This window comes from Coffea eugenioides, chromosome 8 (assembly GCF_003713205.1).
Source record: "Coffea eugenioides isolate CCC68of chromosome 8, Ceug_1.0, whole genome shotgun sequence".
Classification (NCBI taxonomy): Eukaryota; Viridiplantae; Streptophyta; class Magnoliopsida; order Gentianales; family Rubiaceae; genus Coffea; species Coffea eugenioides.
Window position 1 is genome coordinate 7,098,962 of NC_040042.1, and position 15,620 is coordinate 7,114,581.

Consider the following 15,620-nt stretch of genomic DNA (forward strand, 5'->3'; position numbering starts at 1 on the left):
TTTTTTGATTAAATATGACAAAAAATAATTAATTCATATACTAAATATGATACATCTAAAAGTTTAGAGATGAAATGTGTCCCTAACATAAAGTTTATGGACGAAGAGCTCTATGGTAATGTGGTTGATTTTTGGTCCACTCCACTGCTCAGCGATAAACCGTAGAAGTAACCCAAGACTCCTACCCCTCGTTTGATACCCGGGAATACCTAGAGTGAAAAGGCTTTTCCACCTAAAATGCTTTTTCACCCAGAATGGGGGGAAAAAAATTTATTATTTCAAAATCTGGTGGACAAGTTAGAATGAAATGTTCACTCAATTTTTAAGGTTTGGCATAATCAATATTCAAATGTCAAAATAGAATATACTAAATACAAATTAGACTTGATTGCCCTAGATTAGTTTATAGGATGTAATATGTCATATCAAATTTTTTATTTGTTCTATAATAGCATTTGTCTATTTATGTGAACTTTTAATATTTTTATTTAAAAAATAAATGAGGATTGATGTCAAAATTCTTCAATTGTAATACTTGATTCATTTTAATAAATGGTTTTTTAGCAATATAATTAGCAACATAAAATATAAATTACCTGATGTAAGAAATTATAATTTATTTTTAATCTATTTTCAATTTTGATAAGATTCAAAACAAATTCTTGCACAATTTTTCAAAAGTCAAATAATAAAGTATCTTAAAATATTTGTTTTCTAGTACAAAAGAAAAAATTATTTTAAATATAAGAAAAACTAATTATTATGAAAAATCACATTCAAATATTAATTGAACTTATACATAACCTCAAATATCATGATGTAGTGTAAAAATTTATAAGGATAAATTTGACATCCTACTATTCAAGCATTCTAAAATGAAGGTGGAAAGTAATTTTTCCAAGCTTTTTTTAGAAATGGAATTCTAAAAAAAAAGTTAGAATGATCATTTCATAGAGAAAAGATTTTTTCACTTAATTTTTTTTTTTGCCAGACCCGACTAATCCTCCAGTGGTTCAAGAGAAAAGGTCTCTTCCCTTTGAACACGTTAACCCTGGGACTCGAACCCTGATGGGGGATATGAACAACGTACCCTGAGGAGGGGCCGTGACCAACTGAGCTACCTTAACTTAACTGAACCATACCAAATACTAAGAATTTTTTCACTTAAATGAACCATACCAAACACTGGAATGAAATGGATAAGTTGAAAAGGCCTTTCCTTTCTAAGCCAATTCTATGTACCAAACGAGCATGGTAGTTCCTACTGTATATGATGATAATTTCGGGTAAAATGTACTAGTTTTCTTGCTAACAAATTGGTGATTTCCTTGAATGCCTCTTTGCTTTTTTTGGCATTCTGAGATTGATCAACATCATACAAATTTTAAATATAAGTTATTTATTTTCATAATAACAAACGTCTATGCATGACACAAAAGCCTATGCAATAAATTTGGCACTTGAAAAGAATATCAAACCAATTCTATGCAATGGAAGAATTTATTCAATCATCAACATCAACATCAACATGAACATGAACACATATATATATATATATATATATATATATATATATATATAGATTTTCAACACTAGAAAAGGAAAGAAAGAAATGTTGGGATATTCAAAAGAGTTTTTGACAGATGCACCATATTCTGCTCCCCTAAACCAAGCTTCAATGACAAGGCCCAGGCCCATGCCCAGGCAACATCTATATCCCCACCCTTTTTCGCTAGGGTTTTATCGAGAACCTATTTCACTTCTTCTTCCCTCCGCTGCTCAAAACAAATTTCTCAATTCAATTCAATCTCAATGCCCACCAAATCCCTGCAAAAAAATGTCAAATGAAGATCGAAATCTCAATGCCCGGAGCCCATTTGGCTACTGTGGAAGCAAAGCGACGTCGTCAAACCGGTTGTTACTTGCTTTCCCAGTTGCAAAATTGCGCTTCGGCCAAGTTTCAGAAATTGCCTTTAATTAAGTTTTTTTAATAATTTGTAAAATCCTGCATATTTGCACTCATAATTATCATGGGCTTTGCTAATTTGAAATGGTAAGGCTTTTGATCCAAGAGTGCATAAAGGAAATGCTGAGTTAACTCGGCGGCGGCCAGACAACCGCTGAGATGGATCCACAGATGAATGCCCCCTTTTCCATACGGCATTTATCTACTAAATCCATCTTACATAATTTTATTTTATTTGCTTTCAACTTCTGATTTTTCGTTTAAGTGTAGTAAAAGTTAGGAGGTAGAATTTTTGTTTTAATTTTATTTCATTTTACATTTTTTTCGTTTTTGAATGGCTAATGGATTATTAATACTTTGAATCTATTGATTACATCTTGGTATTAAGCTATCTGTCAAGAAATAGATGTAAAAAGTTGTGGTCTTGTAGCACTTTATTAAATTAATTGACAAATTGTATCAGTTGTTTTGTTTATATTTGCGGGAATTTGTACCCTACATTGTTATGTTAAATTCCAAAGCAATCACCATCATGCCCTTGACTGCTAGCATTTTTACTGGAGGGCAGCTATGAAGATATGGAAGCCTCAAATGTGAGGGTAGAATATAGTTGTAACTGTTTATGGTTATCCTGCAGGTTTGTTCCTGGGCAAGCTCAGATTCATGATTAGGCGAGGTGGGGATTGTGTAGTTTAACAAAATCAATAAACTCTGCGATTGATTTGATGTACGGTTGAATGCCTGCAATGTGCACACAGTGAAAATCTTGCTGCATGATAATCTGCACCGTGAAAGTGTGTGGGGGGTATGCAGCTGTCTCTCGTCTGTTGTATTTCTTTGAACAACTGGCAAGTTGCAGGTTTAAGTTCTGAAGCCGTTCAGCACTTGGCGTAAAGGAACAAGTGCTTCAGTGATCCCGGCTGATCTCTGCAATATTATGTTAATTGAGTTTACTAAGGAGCTTAGTGACTGTATGATAGGTGCTGTATTTGTCAGAGTGTACTGCACCAATCTGATTAAATTCATACAGAATAGTTGAGATCTTATGTATTTGTTGGCAGTTGGTTTGGGAGCTGATAAATGGGCTTCTTACCGGTGAGAATTCTGCTGTGACATTTGTGCCTTGCCATATTCTTACCGGTGAGATCAGCCTTTACAGTCATACATTGCAAATTATTGGCAGATTATAAAACAATACAAGTAATAGAGCATGTAGTTGCTGATTGTGACCATTGACTCCGGTATTCCGCCAAAATGGTACCAATGTGTCTCCGGGAGCTTTAGCATTCCTATTTTCCAGAAATGCTCCGGCCGCAGGTGTATTCTTTCCGTGAAGAACTAACTAGCTCCCCTGAAACGTGAATGCGCATGTCTTCACCAAGAAATTACTATAAAGCAGATTATCGCTTGATGAGGTCGTCTATATAAAGCATAAACAAAGGAAATATCTTAAACTATTTGTGTTGCAAATTCAGATTTGGAAACCAACATGTACCAGACACCTCCTTGATGCAGCCATGCAGCAAGATTGCTCACAATGGTGCAGCAAAAGAACTGGCATTAAAAGATATAGATAAAAGAGGCTGAGCACCACTGACGAAGAAACTGCATGGCCCTAATTCCTCCCTTGTAGGTTCTAAGTAGAACGGATAAACAAAGGTTAGAATGTCGCTGATCTGTTTATGCGCTAATAGGCTTACATCCTTTGAAAAACTAGCAGAGTTTCCAAATGCCAAATGCCATCAATTTTAAACTACTGATTCGAATTTTACAAAATGAAACGAAGCAGCACAGCTAACTTAATACATCAGATTCTTGTGTTAGAAAACCAGTGAACTAGCCAGCAATTTTCCTCATAGGTTGTACCAATCAACGGTGCAGCTAAACTGAGTACATTTCAAGAGGACGCTTATTCGTCATCTTCTTGGGTGTCATCAGCAGCTAGCAGATGATTAAGAGAAACTTTTGGTTTTTTGGTCTGTGGCAAGATATCCTTGGCAGTATCTTCATCGCTCTTCCTCTTGAAGAATTCATCTTTCTCTTTATCAGGTTCTTCACCTCTGTCTGGAACTTCTATTTCAGCAGTCCCTGCATTCTCCTCTAAAGAAGAATTTGGTCGACCTTCTGAAAATTTTCCTTTACCATTCAAGACCTCCTTGCAGGATGTGGTTTGACACTGAACCAAGAATGCGCGAATTTCTTCACTGCCAGCCAAATCAACTGGAGTTTTACCAGCTTTGTTCTTTGCATCAATATTTGCGCCTTTTTTAATCAAGTACTTGACAAGTTCCAAATGCGAACCTTGGGCAGCATAATGCAGAGCAGTCATTCCTTTGCGATTGTGTGACTTGATGGGGACTCCGAAGTTAACGAGAATCCTCACAACTTCAGTGTGACCCTTCTGAGCAGCAAAATGAATGGCACCCATATCATCCATTGCAGCAGCTCCAACATCAGCTTTTTTGCAGAGATATTCCATTACCTTTGTTTGCCCAGACCAAGCTGCTAGATGAAGTCTAAACTCAATGTTCCTCAAGGAATACACAAGACAGAAAAGTCACAGTATCCACATCTAGTGATGAGAAATGATGTAAATAGCTGTAAGGCAGTGTTTGTTCCCTGTTTCTCATATATATTAATCCCCCCCCCCCCCCCCCCAAAAAAAAGGCTCAAATGGTATTCCTCTTGATTTCTCTGGATAAGCATCACTGATTGATATTATCATTTAAGATCACATTTTTTAAAAATGTTGCAGATAAAGCATAAAGCTCTGTAATAAAAATTAAACAAGCCTCAACACGTTGATTCTGTGGACAAGGAGAGGTTATTATAATTCTCAACTTTTGTAACTTTGTTTTCTGAAAAATTCTTCATCCTCCACCCCACACACTGATTGATAATGACAGTTTTGTCAGGAGCCTTCAAGTAAACTTGCATGAAACTTCTAGTTACTATAGTTTAAAACTTTATGCCTGATTTTTCAAAATTTCAGTCAAGTGTGATCTTTTGTTCTCTGCGAAAACACGTGCTGCTGGCAGCTTGCAAATACCAAAATATCAAACAGGAAAATAACCACATCAACGTTTGGAAATCCTTTTGATATGTGAACAGCACTAAACTGAAATACTGAGTCAGGCCCAATTCAATAAAATCACTTAAAATAAAAAACCAAAGAACAGGATTTCTAGGATGCTCTATCTTCTGGAAAACTACTTATCTGCGGTACATATTAAAGAGGAATGAAAAAAGCAACCGTGCTTGAATGAAAGAGGCTCAACTATACTTTTTTTCTCTCACACCACTAGCTTTCAAAAGAACAGGTGATGACTTTGCAATCATTGTCATCTAATTATACCCAAAGAAAATGGGAATGGAAAACACAAAGGATAGCCTCTGTAGAAGACATCTGAAACCAACTTGTTGTAGAGTCTAACACTTCAAACCACATAAATTAGTGCTTAGCTTATTCCTTGATCAATTAAATATCAAGTTAGCTTCCTGGATTGTGCCAAAACTAAAAATAATACCCTAAACTGGAATCATTTAATATTGCTAAAACATTCAGTGGAGTCAAATAAAATTCTAAATTTGGTAAAATCGTAAGCCTCACAGGAGTACATGAAGATTAATAATTTCACACAAAAGAAAGAAACTTGATGTTTCAAAATGTCCTGGTTGGATTTCTCAACATACATCAATTTGATATCCAATCTGCTCTTGAAATATATTTGGCAGCGACAGTTATGGACAGGAACACTATCATCTCATCAGATGGGGAAGAAAACATTAAGGTTGCAACATAGAATTAGTGCTAAAACAAAATCAGAAGTAAGCCTCTGATGTTTGAATCATCAAGACAATTTTACAAATGGCAATCAATGCAGACTGAAATTCACAACTCAAACAATCCTAAATCTTCTGGGGTCCTGAAGCATCAGCTATTAGAGGTTTTGTCCCCCTAAATTTTCATCACTTTCATAGGTCACCGAGGAAACATCAAACCAAACTGTGTTAGCATACTGGCAAATAAACAAAGAATTTGAACTTGCATCACACTAATTCAAGCCCTAGTTCTCCGTTCCATCACCTTTCCTCAGACAAAAAACCAACTCCCTCATTCCAATCCATCACATACCAAACTGGGATTACACTATTTATGTATGTTCTTCATTCTTAATTTTGCTAATTTCAAATACTCATGTCAAATTCCATAGCTTAACAGCTTACATCAAAGCCTAAAACTTCATGCTCCGCCAAAAAGGCTATTCAGTAAAAACCCAATTATCGCGCAACTTACTAGGGGGAACAGAAAAAAACCAACAACCAAACCAAATCAAACCAACCCTTAATAATGATTCTAAGAAAAACCCACTTCAATTTTGCCAAGAAACAATTTGCAAAACAAATTATACAGGAAAAGAAACATCCAACTTCATAAAACTAAACAAAAATGCCATAGAAAACAACAGAAAACATAAATGGAGTTTTAAGGAGAAGGAAGAGGAGGATACGGGGTGCGGGAGTGCTTGTCTCTGGAATTGATGGCAAGAGGATTGGTGCTGCATATTCTCTGAACAGCCTCCAGGTCCCCCGATCGAGCTGCTCCATGTAATTCCTCATCTGCAGTGTTATTTGTAGCTGATGTTGCTGGTCTTGATGGTTTCTTCGGCTTTCCCATGCTCTTCGTCTTCTTCAGCCAAAAAAATTCACAAAAAACCTGCAAATTTCTGAGCAACAGAACTTGCAAGAAAATGTAAAGTTCGGCTTCTCTGCAATTTTGAGCTGTTTGGTTTTACTATTTAATATTAGTTAAGTGTAGCTGGGCTGGGCCTGTCCAGTTTTTTCAACGTGTCCAATTGTTGGATAGGAAATTGGTCCATTACCATTCTTTATATGTGTGTGTGTCTATATATATATATATATATATATATATTTGGCCATTCTTTTTCTTTACGGAAGTATTTTATCTTTGACTGTCCTTTAAACAAAAGTTATCCCAATTACTTATTTCTGTTAATTTTGAAAGAATTTTGTTAAGGAAAAAAAAAACTCTTATGAACAATCTTTCGAGTCAACGTTATTAACTCCAAATCTCTGTTTGGATTTTATTTGCTGAATATTCTGGGGACAAGTCATCAAATTTATTAAACACTATCTTCTTTCACGACATTTACAATTTATATTGAGAAATATTAGTTCTTAAGAAGATATATCTAAATATTAATTATATATATATTGACATATCTAAATATTAATTATATATATATATATATTGACAATGTATACTATATCACATTGAATGTTTGATAATTAATCTCAATTTATAATTAGCCGAATAGTCGTAAGATGTCATGGTTAAAGTGGCAAATGCATAAATTTTAGTTCACAAACATAGATTAGGGGTGGCAATGGGGCGGGGGATCCTTCCCCCACCCCTAACTCCCACCGTCCCCCGCCCTATCTCCCGGCCCTTGCCCCCCACTCCCGGCCCCATTTCCCCCGCAGTTCCTCGCAGAAATCAACTTATCATAAATATTTATTTACAATAATATAATTGTAAACAATGTTAAATAAGATTAAAAAGTTGTCAAGATGGAAATAAAGCATAACAAGTCAAGTTACATTCAGTGTGGAGGAAGGAAACCAATCGAAATAAAAAAGGATTAGGACCAAAATAGGTTGAAATTCGATAGCTTAGTCTTTTGGGGGGGCGAGTGTTAGAAATAAATCAACAATAGTCCAAGAAATTTTTTCAGTTGTTGCGACGGCTATTGTCACTGACTAGCGTTGTACTTGTAAGTAAGGGTGCAACTTTAAAAAATTTAGAATTGTATTATATATATATATATTATTATATGCGGGGGACGGGACATGGATGAGGCGGATGTATGTTTTCCCACCCCTGCCCCCGTTTTAAGGCGGGGGGAAATATTTTGCCTCCACCGCCATTGCCATCCTTAACGAAGATCCATTAGATTTCCCTGAATTCGATCAAATTCTTAAGTTTGGTTAGTCCAACTAGCAAGTCGGGTGGGTCCGGCTTAGTATCTGATTTACTGATCCAATAGGTTGAATTGCCAAATTTGGCTAAACTTAGTCGCCGCATGTCAAAAAAAGTAAAAATTTGTCAATAAAAACATTTTGAAAAGAAATTTGTTGACCTTAGACCACTTAACAAGTGCGTGAAAGGGCCTATTCCACCGTTTAATTTCGTAAATAAGAATAACAACATTGATTTGGTTAAGATTTATTGTTTTCGAAAAGGAAAGAGAGGAGGAAAAGATTGTTATTTGTCACAACTTCATCTTAGGTATTTCCCTAGTAGTAAATGTGTTTTTGGATATCAAGGACATCCTAATTCAAGATAAATTAGATTGAGGGGGGTAGGGTTGGGATGGATGGTGAAGAGGCGATTTTTGGCGGGTAATTGAGCCAGCCGAAATCAATCTCTTCTGAGGTGAGGTATATCTGCTTGTCCGAAGTGAATGGCGGGGCTTCTCCCCTGGGATCACTCCGACGCTCAAGTTAGTATGAGAACGAGGGAAACAATAGTATTGTCAAATGAACAGTATGCTTACTTGTTGGGTGTACATGAGGGGTATTTATAGAGTGGGAGTGGATGGTAGGACGGAGGTCTTATGCCGGTGGGACCCATGTCCTGCCGTTACGGCTCTACTCCCTGTCAGGCGGCCTGACTCTGACACTGTAACCGCCTGAACAGGGTGACGAGGAGTCTTATGCAGTAGCCATTAAAAGTGTCAGGTGCTTTTTAGATAAAGCACTGGTTCTGGATGATGTCAGGTGGGTTGACATCATCAGCGTTCAGCCGAGATGGAAGTTTGAGGTGCAGAGGTCATCCAGACAATCGACCAGGGATTTGGCCGAGCTCGGGGCTCATGTTAAGGAGAAGACCTCGCTCAGGTGAGGGACGAAGTGGTAACACGGATCACCTCGGCCAGTCAGGGATGGTCGAGGTGAGCATCCTCAATAAGCCCCCCAAGCCTCGGAATCTCCGAGTCCGGGAGGTACCGAGGTTTTCTTGTGCCGATGTCGTACAGAGTCTGGGACTCGAACCAGTTTCGGACAATGCGGGGGTGCGACACGTAGGCCGATCAGTTGACAGGACGTGGTGAGCAGAGTGGTCACGTCGTAGTGTAGTGGGACGTTTTGTGCAGAGAGGATGTCAGTTGAAAGGACATGCCATTAATGAAGAGAGAGGGAAGCACGTCTTTTCAAATTCGAGCGTGGCTGCCTTTTCGCCTTCCTGCTGCCTCTTCGAGTTCCCTCTGCATCCTTATAAATAGGGAGTCCCTTTCACCGCATGGCCCATCACTTTATTTCTCAACCTCAGACTTGCAAAATTCGTGAGCGTTGCCGAGGTGAGTCCAGCCATCCGAGATCCCAGCCGAAGTCATCCACTTCGTCAGATTCCATAGTCATCAGTAAGTATTTTTCTTTTCATCTCATCATTCACACATGGTCAAAACGGCTAAAACCCACAAGGAAACTGTGAAACCGAGCTACCAGGCCGAGGAGGTGCCCGGCACTTCGGAAGAGGCGACTTCATCCAGCTCCACGGGGTCGGCGCCTACCAATGTGGGGGGATCGACCGAGGAAGAAGTGGCTGGGACAGCATCGGGGTCAGAGTCATCAAAGATGAGCGAGGGCGGTTCCGATGTCGAATACGACACCGACCTTGGAACTGCAATACCCCACGACGAGGGGGTGCTGGAGCTCGTTGCCCCAAGAAATGCTGCCAACCTGGACTTCGGCAAGATGCCGCAGTTTAGGAGTCGCATGGGAAGAGACAGGGCCAGGAAGGTGATAAGGAAGTATCCCTTCAGGCCGAGGCATCTCATCACATCGCCCGGGCCGAACGATTCGGCCGAGAAGCTCCCCATGGGTACTGTGGCCATCTACCTTCAGCAGTTGGAGGCCGGGCTGAGAATGCCGACGTCAAGGTTCTTCCGGGACGTGCTCCGCCACTTCGGCGTAAGGATCACTCAGCTCGTCCCAAACGCGGTCCGCATTCTCGTAGGTTTCGAGATGCTGTGCCGACATCAAGAAGTGACCCCGACTGTGGACCTCTTCCGCTGATGTTACACCCTCAAGGCACATGAGACAGATAAGGGGTGGTTCTATGTCTGCAACCGGAACAACACCATCCCGAAACTAGTCATCGGCGCCCCCACTTCCATAAAGAATTGGAAGCGTGACTTCATCTTCGTCTCGGCCGGGGACTTCCCACGGGGTTTTTGGTGGAGGCCCATCAAATCGAAGGCCGACCCTTCCGCGGGGGATCACGAGGAGGAGTCCTTCCAGAAATTGATGGGGTCCGGACTTCGGATCTTCAGCTGGGACCACCCCGAGGCCGTGCTGGTCGATTGGGGAATTAGCCGAGCTTCGATCCCTCCTGACAAGCCTTCATTCTTTTCCATTAAACTTAAGAAACCCTGTAATTTTTCTTTCATAGCTTTCCTTTTACCTCGGCTATGGCAAATAATAATACTCGTTCTTTGTGCAGTGACAAAGTTGTCCGACATCATCACATCGGGCTCGGCCGAGGTGGCCAAGAGGTCGAAGAGAAAGAACTCGGGGGAGACTTCGGCGCCTCCGCCCAAAAAGAAGTCCCATGGGCAGTCTTCCAAGACCTCGGTAGAGAAGACCACCCCCACCACGGCAACCCAGAGCAGCTCGGCTGCTGCGGCCACAGGGTCCACTTTTTCAGTTCCGGAAGGGGTGCCATTAGGGGTGACCACAGCACTTCCACTTCCACATGACCGAGACAAATAGTTGAAGGCTCCAGTCAACGCGGTGACGGGGTCTTCACTATGGAACCGTTACCAAAGCCCCCCAGTGTTTTCTGGAAAAGATAAATCTCACCCCGGCGAGCATTGGTGTCCGGGCTGGTCGCTCAAGGTCAACGACCGATGCACCAATCCTCGGGTTGCACAAAACCTGGTGATGCAGTCCAGCTTGCCAAGGGACGTGGAGTTCACAAGAAAGCTGACTCCGGCCGAGATGCTTCAAAGCGTTATGGTGATCACGGCCTCCAACACAGCCTTTGTGGCCGAGATGGCACATCGGTACTGTGAGTTGCTTGAGGAGCAGGACACCGGCAAGGTGCAATATCAGATTGCCAAGTTGAAGAAAAAACTGGTAGTTTCCGAGTCCGAGAAGTTCGAGCTTCAGCGACGTCTTCAAGAAGCCGAGACTAAGGAGGAGGAGGCCGAGGCCACTACCAACAGTCTGAGGTCAGCTCTGGAGGAAGAGCAGAAGAGGTCAGAGGAGGTGAAGAAATCCCACGAGCAGGCCCTCGAGAGCGCGAGCACCTCGGCTGTAGAGGATTTCCGGAGGTCCGAGACCTTCATCGGGGACCTCGGCCAGCTGACGAGGCCGACCTTCATGCTAGGCTTCACATCGGCCATAGACGAGGCCGCAGCTCATCTACCCTCTGAGGCTTTGGAGTCCTTGAGGAACAGTGCCAACTATAACGAGAACTCCAAGGTGCTGTGCGATCGGATGGCCGAGGGCATCCAAGTTGGAAGGAACTTGGCCGAAGTCCAGGACGAGTTCAACAAATGGTTAGCTGAGCTCGATGAGGTGTTCGAGGTGGAAGTAGGAGAGGACACTGGGGGTGACGTCGGCGAGGAGGCTGCCGAAGAGCAAGGAGGAGGTGGAGAAGATACTCACCCCGGCGGGGAAGAAGCCGGGGAGGCAACTGGCCAAGAGGGAGCCGAGGCTGAAGCTTAGTCATAGGGACTTACGTGAAAATTCGAGGTGGGAGATGATTTGCAATACTCCTGACCTCGGTCTTTTGTATTCTTCTTGTAATGCCTTTTCTTATTTGAATGAAAGATCTATTTTTCCTCACTTCGGCTCCTTTAATTTCTTGCTTCGTCCCCTATTTGTCCCCCTTATTTTTTAATAACGGATGTGTAGCATCTTGCTATTGAAAAATAACTAAGCAGCTGAAGTGATAACTTAGTAAAATTTTCAAGCATAATACAGTCTAAGGTTCTCGGCGTGCCAAGTCCTCGGCACTAGAGAGCCATTTCGGTAACTCAATTTACAATACCCATTAAGGTTAGATTCCACAACTCGGTAAGGGCCTTCCCATTTCGGGCCAAATTTCCCTTGCGGTTCAGCTCGGCTGACCGAGTTTTTTCTAAGCACCAAGTCCCCTGACAGGAATCGCCGATGTTTGACGCGGGCATTGTAGTAGTGGGTTAGAGTGTTCTTGTAGGAAACTATCCGAGTTGAGGCAAGGTCTCTTTTCTCGTCGATGAGGTCGAGATCTAACTGTCTCTCTTCTCCGTTCACCTCGGCTACATAGGCTGTCAGCCGAGGATTGGGTGTGAGGATCTCAGCAGGGATGACAGCCTCGGCTCCATAGGTCAAGGAGAAGGGGGTCTCTTGCATGGATGACCTCGGCGTGGTCCGATATGACCACAGAACACTGGGGAGTTCCTCCACCCAAGATGATCCAACTCGGTGTAGTCGGGTCTTGAGGCCATGCAAGAGAGTTCGGTTAAAATTTTCTGCCTGACCATTGACCTGAGGGTGGCCTACCGAAGTGAAGTGTTGTTTGATGCCGAGGTTCTCGCACCAAGACTTAAATGGGTTCTCGGCAAACTGTCTCCCATTGTCCGAGATGATTATCTAAGGTATGCCGAAGCGGCAGATAATGCATTTTCAGAAGAATTTTTGAATAGCCAGTCCCGTGATGGTCCATAGAGGCTCGGCGTCGACCCATTTAGTGAAGTAGTCCACAGCGGTCACCAGAAAGGTATAGCCCCCGACCGCTTTAGGGAAAGGACTGATGATGTCTGTCCCCCATTGCTCAAACGGCCAGGGTGAGGTGATTGGAACCATGAAGTTCGAGGGTTGGTGAAGCTCAGGAGCGTGGACTTGGCAGGATGGGCAGCTGAGAACAAGATTTTGGGTATCTTGTCGAACGGAGGGCCAGAAATACCCAAGAAGTAAGGTCTTCCTAGCTAACATCCTGTGGCCGACGTGGGCCCCACATAGGCCTTCGTGTATCTCATGGAGGACCTGGCGTCCTGCCTCGGGTGTAATGCACCTCAGCCATGGGCCAAGGTATGAGCGTTTATACAGTTCTCCATCGCGGAGCGAGTACCGAGCAGATTTGCGTTGTATCTTTCTCGCCTCGGCTCGGTCTTCGGTGAGTATCCCCTCCCTTAAGAAAAGGATAAATGGGCTCATCCATGCGTCTCCTGTGTTTACAGGGCAGACCACCTCTTCCATGTATCCCGGCTCGCTCAGCACCTCCACTAAAACGATCTTGTTGAGATCCGAAAATGAGGTGGAAGCCAGTCGGGATAAGGCGTCAGCCCGCCTATTCTGGGAACGGGGGATTCTTTGGATTTCGAAAGACTCGAAGTACGCGGTGAGTTGGTGGACTTTGGATAGATACCGTCGCATGGTCTCATCCTTGGGCTCATATTCACCAAGAACTTGGCATATTACAAGTTGGGAGTCGCTGCGGACGTGAATCCGCTGTGCACCAAGCCTGCGGGCTAGCTGGAGTCCCGCGATCAAGGCTTCATATTCGGCTTCATTGTTGGTGGCCGGGAAATCAAAGCGGAGGGCATACGAGCACACTTCTCCCTGGGGGCCCTTCAGGAGTAGTCCTGCTCCACTCCTATCCCCATTAGAGGATCCGTCCACATACAACATCCACAGGCGTGGGGTGGACACTTCGGCTAGGGCGGAGGTGGACTCCCGACCTTCCGTGAAGGTGAGCTCGGCCAAGAAGTCGGCTAAGATTTGAGTTTTTATGGCGGTGCGCGGCTCATACGACAGGTCGTACTCCCCCAACTCAACGGCCCACTTAGTGAGGCGCCCGGAGGCCTCGGGCCGCACCAGTATCTGTCGGAGAGGCTGGTCGGTCCTGACGGAGATGGGATGAGCTAAAAAATAGGGTTTCAGCCGCCGGGCGGCGTGGACTAGTCCTAGCACAAGTTTTTCCACTTAGGTGTATCGAGTCTCCGGCCCACGGAGAGCTCGGCTGACATAGTAGACTGGCACTTGAGTGCCCTCATCCCGGATGAGCACAGCGCTGACAGTCTCGTCCACTGCGGAGAGGTAGAGGTACAGCTTCTCCTCGGGCCGAGGTGAAGCGAGGGTGGGTAGGTGGTGCAAGTACTGCTTCAGCTTGTCGAAGGCAGCCTAACACTCCTCAGTCCAGGCAAACTGATCGGCCTTCTTAAGCACCTTGAAAAAGGGCAAAGCTTTTTCTGCGGACTGGGATAGGAAGCGGTTCAGTGCAGCCAGGCGTCCGTTCAGTCGCTAGACTTTTCGGAGGTTCCGAGGTGGGGACATGTCCTGGATGGCCGTGACTTTGTCGGGGTTAGCTTCGATTCCCCGGTGGGAAACCAGGTACCCCAAAAATTTTCCTGAGGTGACACCGAAGACACACTTCTTGGGATTTAACTTCATCTTTGAGTCCCGCAGAACGCCGAAAACCTCCCTTACATCTGATAAGAAGGCCGAAGTGGTTAAGCTTTTGACAAGGATATCGTCCACATAAGCTTCCACATTTCGGCCGATCTGATCCTTGAAGAGGCGGTTGATCAACCTTTGATAGGTCGCCCCGGCGTTTTTTAGCCCGAACGGCATGGTGGTATAGCAGTAGACACCTTGGTCGGTGTAGAATGCCGTTTTCTCTTGGTCCTCCTCACTCATTCCTATTTGATGATACCCTTTGAAGGCATCCAAGAAGCAGAGGATCTCATGTTCCATCGCCGAATCGACTAGGGCGTCTATCCTTGGCAGAGGATAGCAATCTTTGGGGTAGGCCTTGTTGAGGTCTGTGAAATTCACACACATCCTCCAACCACCAGTGTCCTTTTTGACCATGATTGGGTTGGACAGTCAGGTGGGGTATTGGACTTCATGAATCATTTTAGCGGGCAGGAGCTTGTCGACCTCGTCGGATATGGCCTTGCTGCGTTTTGGGCTGAAGTGCCTGCGCTTTTGTTTCACAGGACGGGCCTGCGGGTTAACGTTGAGCTGATGAACCATGAGCTCAGGTGGCACTCCGACCACCTCATCAGCGGACCACGCGAAGACGTCTCGATGGTCCTTTATAAGGCAAATCATTTCTTCCTTTAGAGGCGAGGGGAGTCCGGCCCCTACCTGGACCACTTGGTCCGGTCTTGCCTCATCCAGGACCACCTGCTCCACCTCATCCCCGGGTTCCAACCTGCCGGGCTTTCCCGCTTTCTGAGGATCAATGCAGTCTATGGAGAGAACAGTTGGCCTCTTCTCTTCGGCCTTTGACGCAGTCCGGGGAGTGACTGCAGCCTGGATGGTGGCGAGGTAGCTTTCGCGGTGTCGGAAATTTGAAACTCAGGTGGTAGGTAGAGTACACAGCCCTCAAGGCGTTGAGCGTGGGTCGACCTATCAACATATTGTAGGGAGAATCTGCCTTGACCACCGCGAAATTGACGGGTATAGTCCGGCAGCAGGGATGACTCCCGACAGTCACCATCAGGGACACCATACCCTCGGGGTGGACCACGTGTCCCCCAAATCCAACGAGGGGAGTTCTGACCGGAGTGAGTTGCTCCCTGGTCAGTTTCAAACTTTCGAAAGTTCGGTAGTACAAGACGTCTACCGAGCTTCCGGG

The 15,620-nt window shown here is 44.0% G+C and overlaps 2 protein-coding genes and 1 non-coding gene across 3 annotated transcripts; 1 reads left to right on the forward strand and 2 right to left on the reverse strand.

Moving 5' to 3' along the window:
• Positions 1-2,013: 2,013 nt before the first annotated feature.
• Positions 2,014-2,190, forward strand: LOC113781830. Its single transcript, XR_003469733.1, has one exon. It is a non-coding gene; the product is annotated as a small nucleolar RNA snoR143 (small nucleolar RNA).
• Positions 2,191-3,560: 1,370 nt separating this feature from the next.
• On the reverse strand, positions 3,561-6,756 carry LOC113779876 (tankyrase-like). Its single transcript, XM_027325641.1, has 2 exons — positions 6,478-6,756; positions 3,561-4,482 (listed from the first exon to the last, which is right to left on the reverse strand). Exons 1-2 carry the CDS (start codon positions 6,642-6,644, stop codon positions 3,876-3,878), a joined length of 774 nt encoding a protein of 257 aa, XP_027181442.1. The 5' UTR covers positions 6,645-6,756; the 3' UTR covers positions 3,561-3,875.
• Positions 6,757-11,962: 5,206 nt separating this feature from the next.
• LOC113780101 lies at positions 11,963-14,731 on the reverse strand. Its single transcript, XM_027325919.1, has 4 exons — positions 14,285-14,731; positions 14,003-14,158; positions 12,839-13,870; positions 11,963-12,628 (listed from the first exon to the last, which is right to left on the reverse strand). Exons 1-4 carry the CDS (start codon positions 14,729-14,731, stop codon positions 11,963-11,965), a joined length of 2,301 nt encoding a protein of 766 aa, XP_027181720.1.
• Between the last annotated feature and the right edge of the window lie 889 nt (positions 14,732-15,620).

Excerpts from the sequence above, each read along its gene's own strand:
- LOC113779876 (XM_027325641.1), bottom strand. The coding sequence starts at position 6,644 with ATGGGAAAGCCGAAGAAACCATCAAGACCAGCAACATCAGCTACAAAT. Across the intron at positions 4,483-6,477 it reads GACAAGCACTCCCGCACCCC|ACTTCATCTAGCAGCTTGGT; the intron begins GTATCCTCCTCT and ends CATTGAGTTTAG.
- LOC113780101 (XM_027325919.1), bottom strand. The coding sequence starts at position 14,731 with ATGGAACATGAGATCCTCTGCTTCTTGGATGCCTTCAAAGGGTATCAT. Across the intron at positions 13,871-14,002 it reads CTCAAGTGCCAGTCTACTAT|CCTCTCCGACAGATACTGGT; the intron begins GTCAGCCGAGCT and ends AGGACCGACCAG. Across the intron at positions 12,629-12,838 it reads ACCAACCCTCGAACTTCATG|ATAATCATCTCGGACAATGG; the intron begins GTTCCAATCACC and ends GGCATACCTTAG.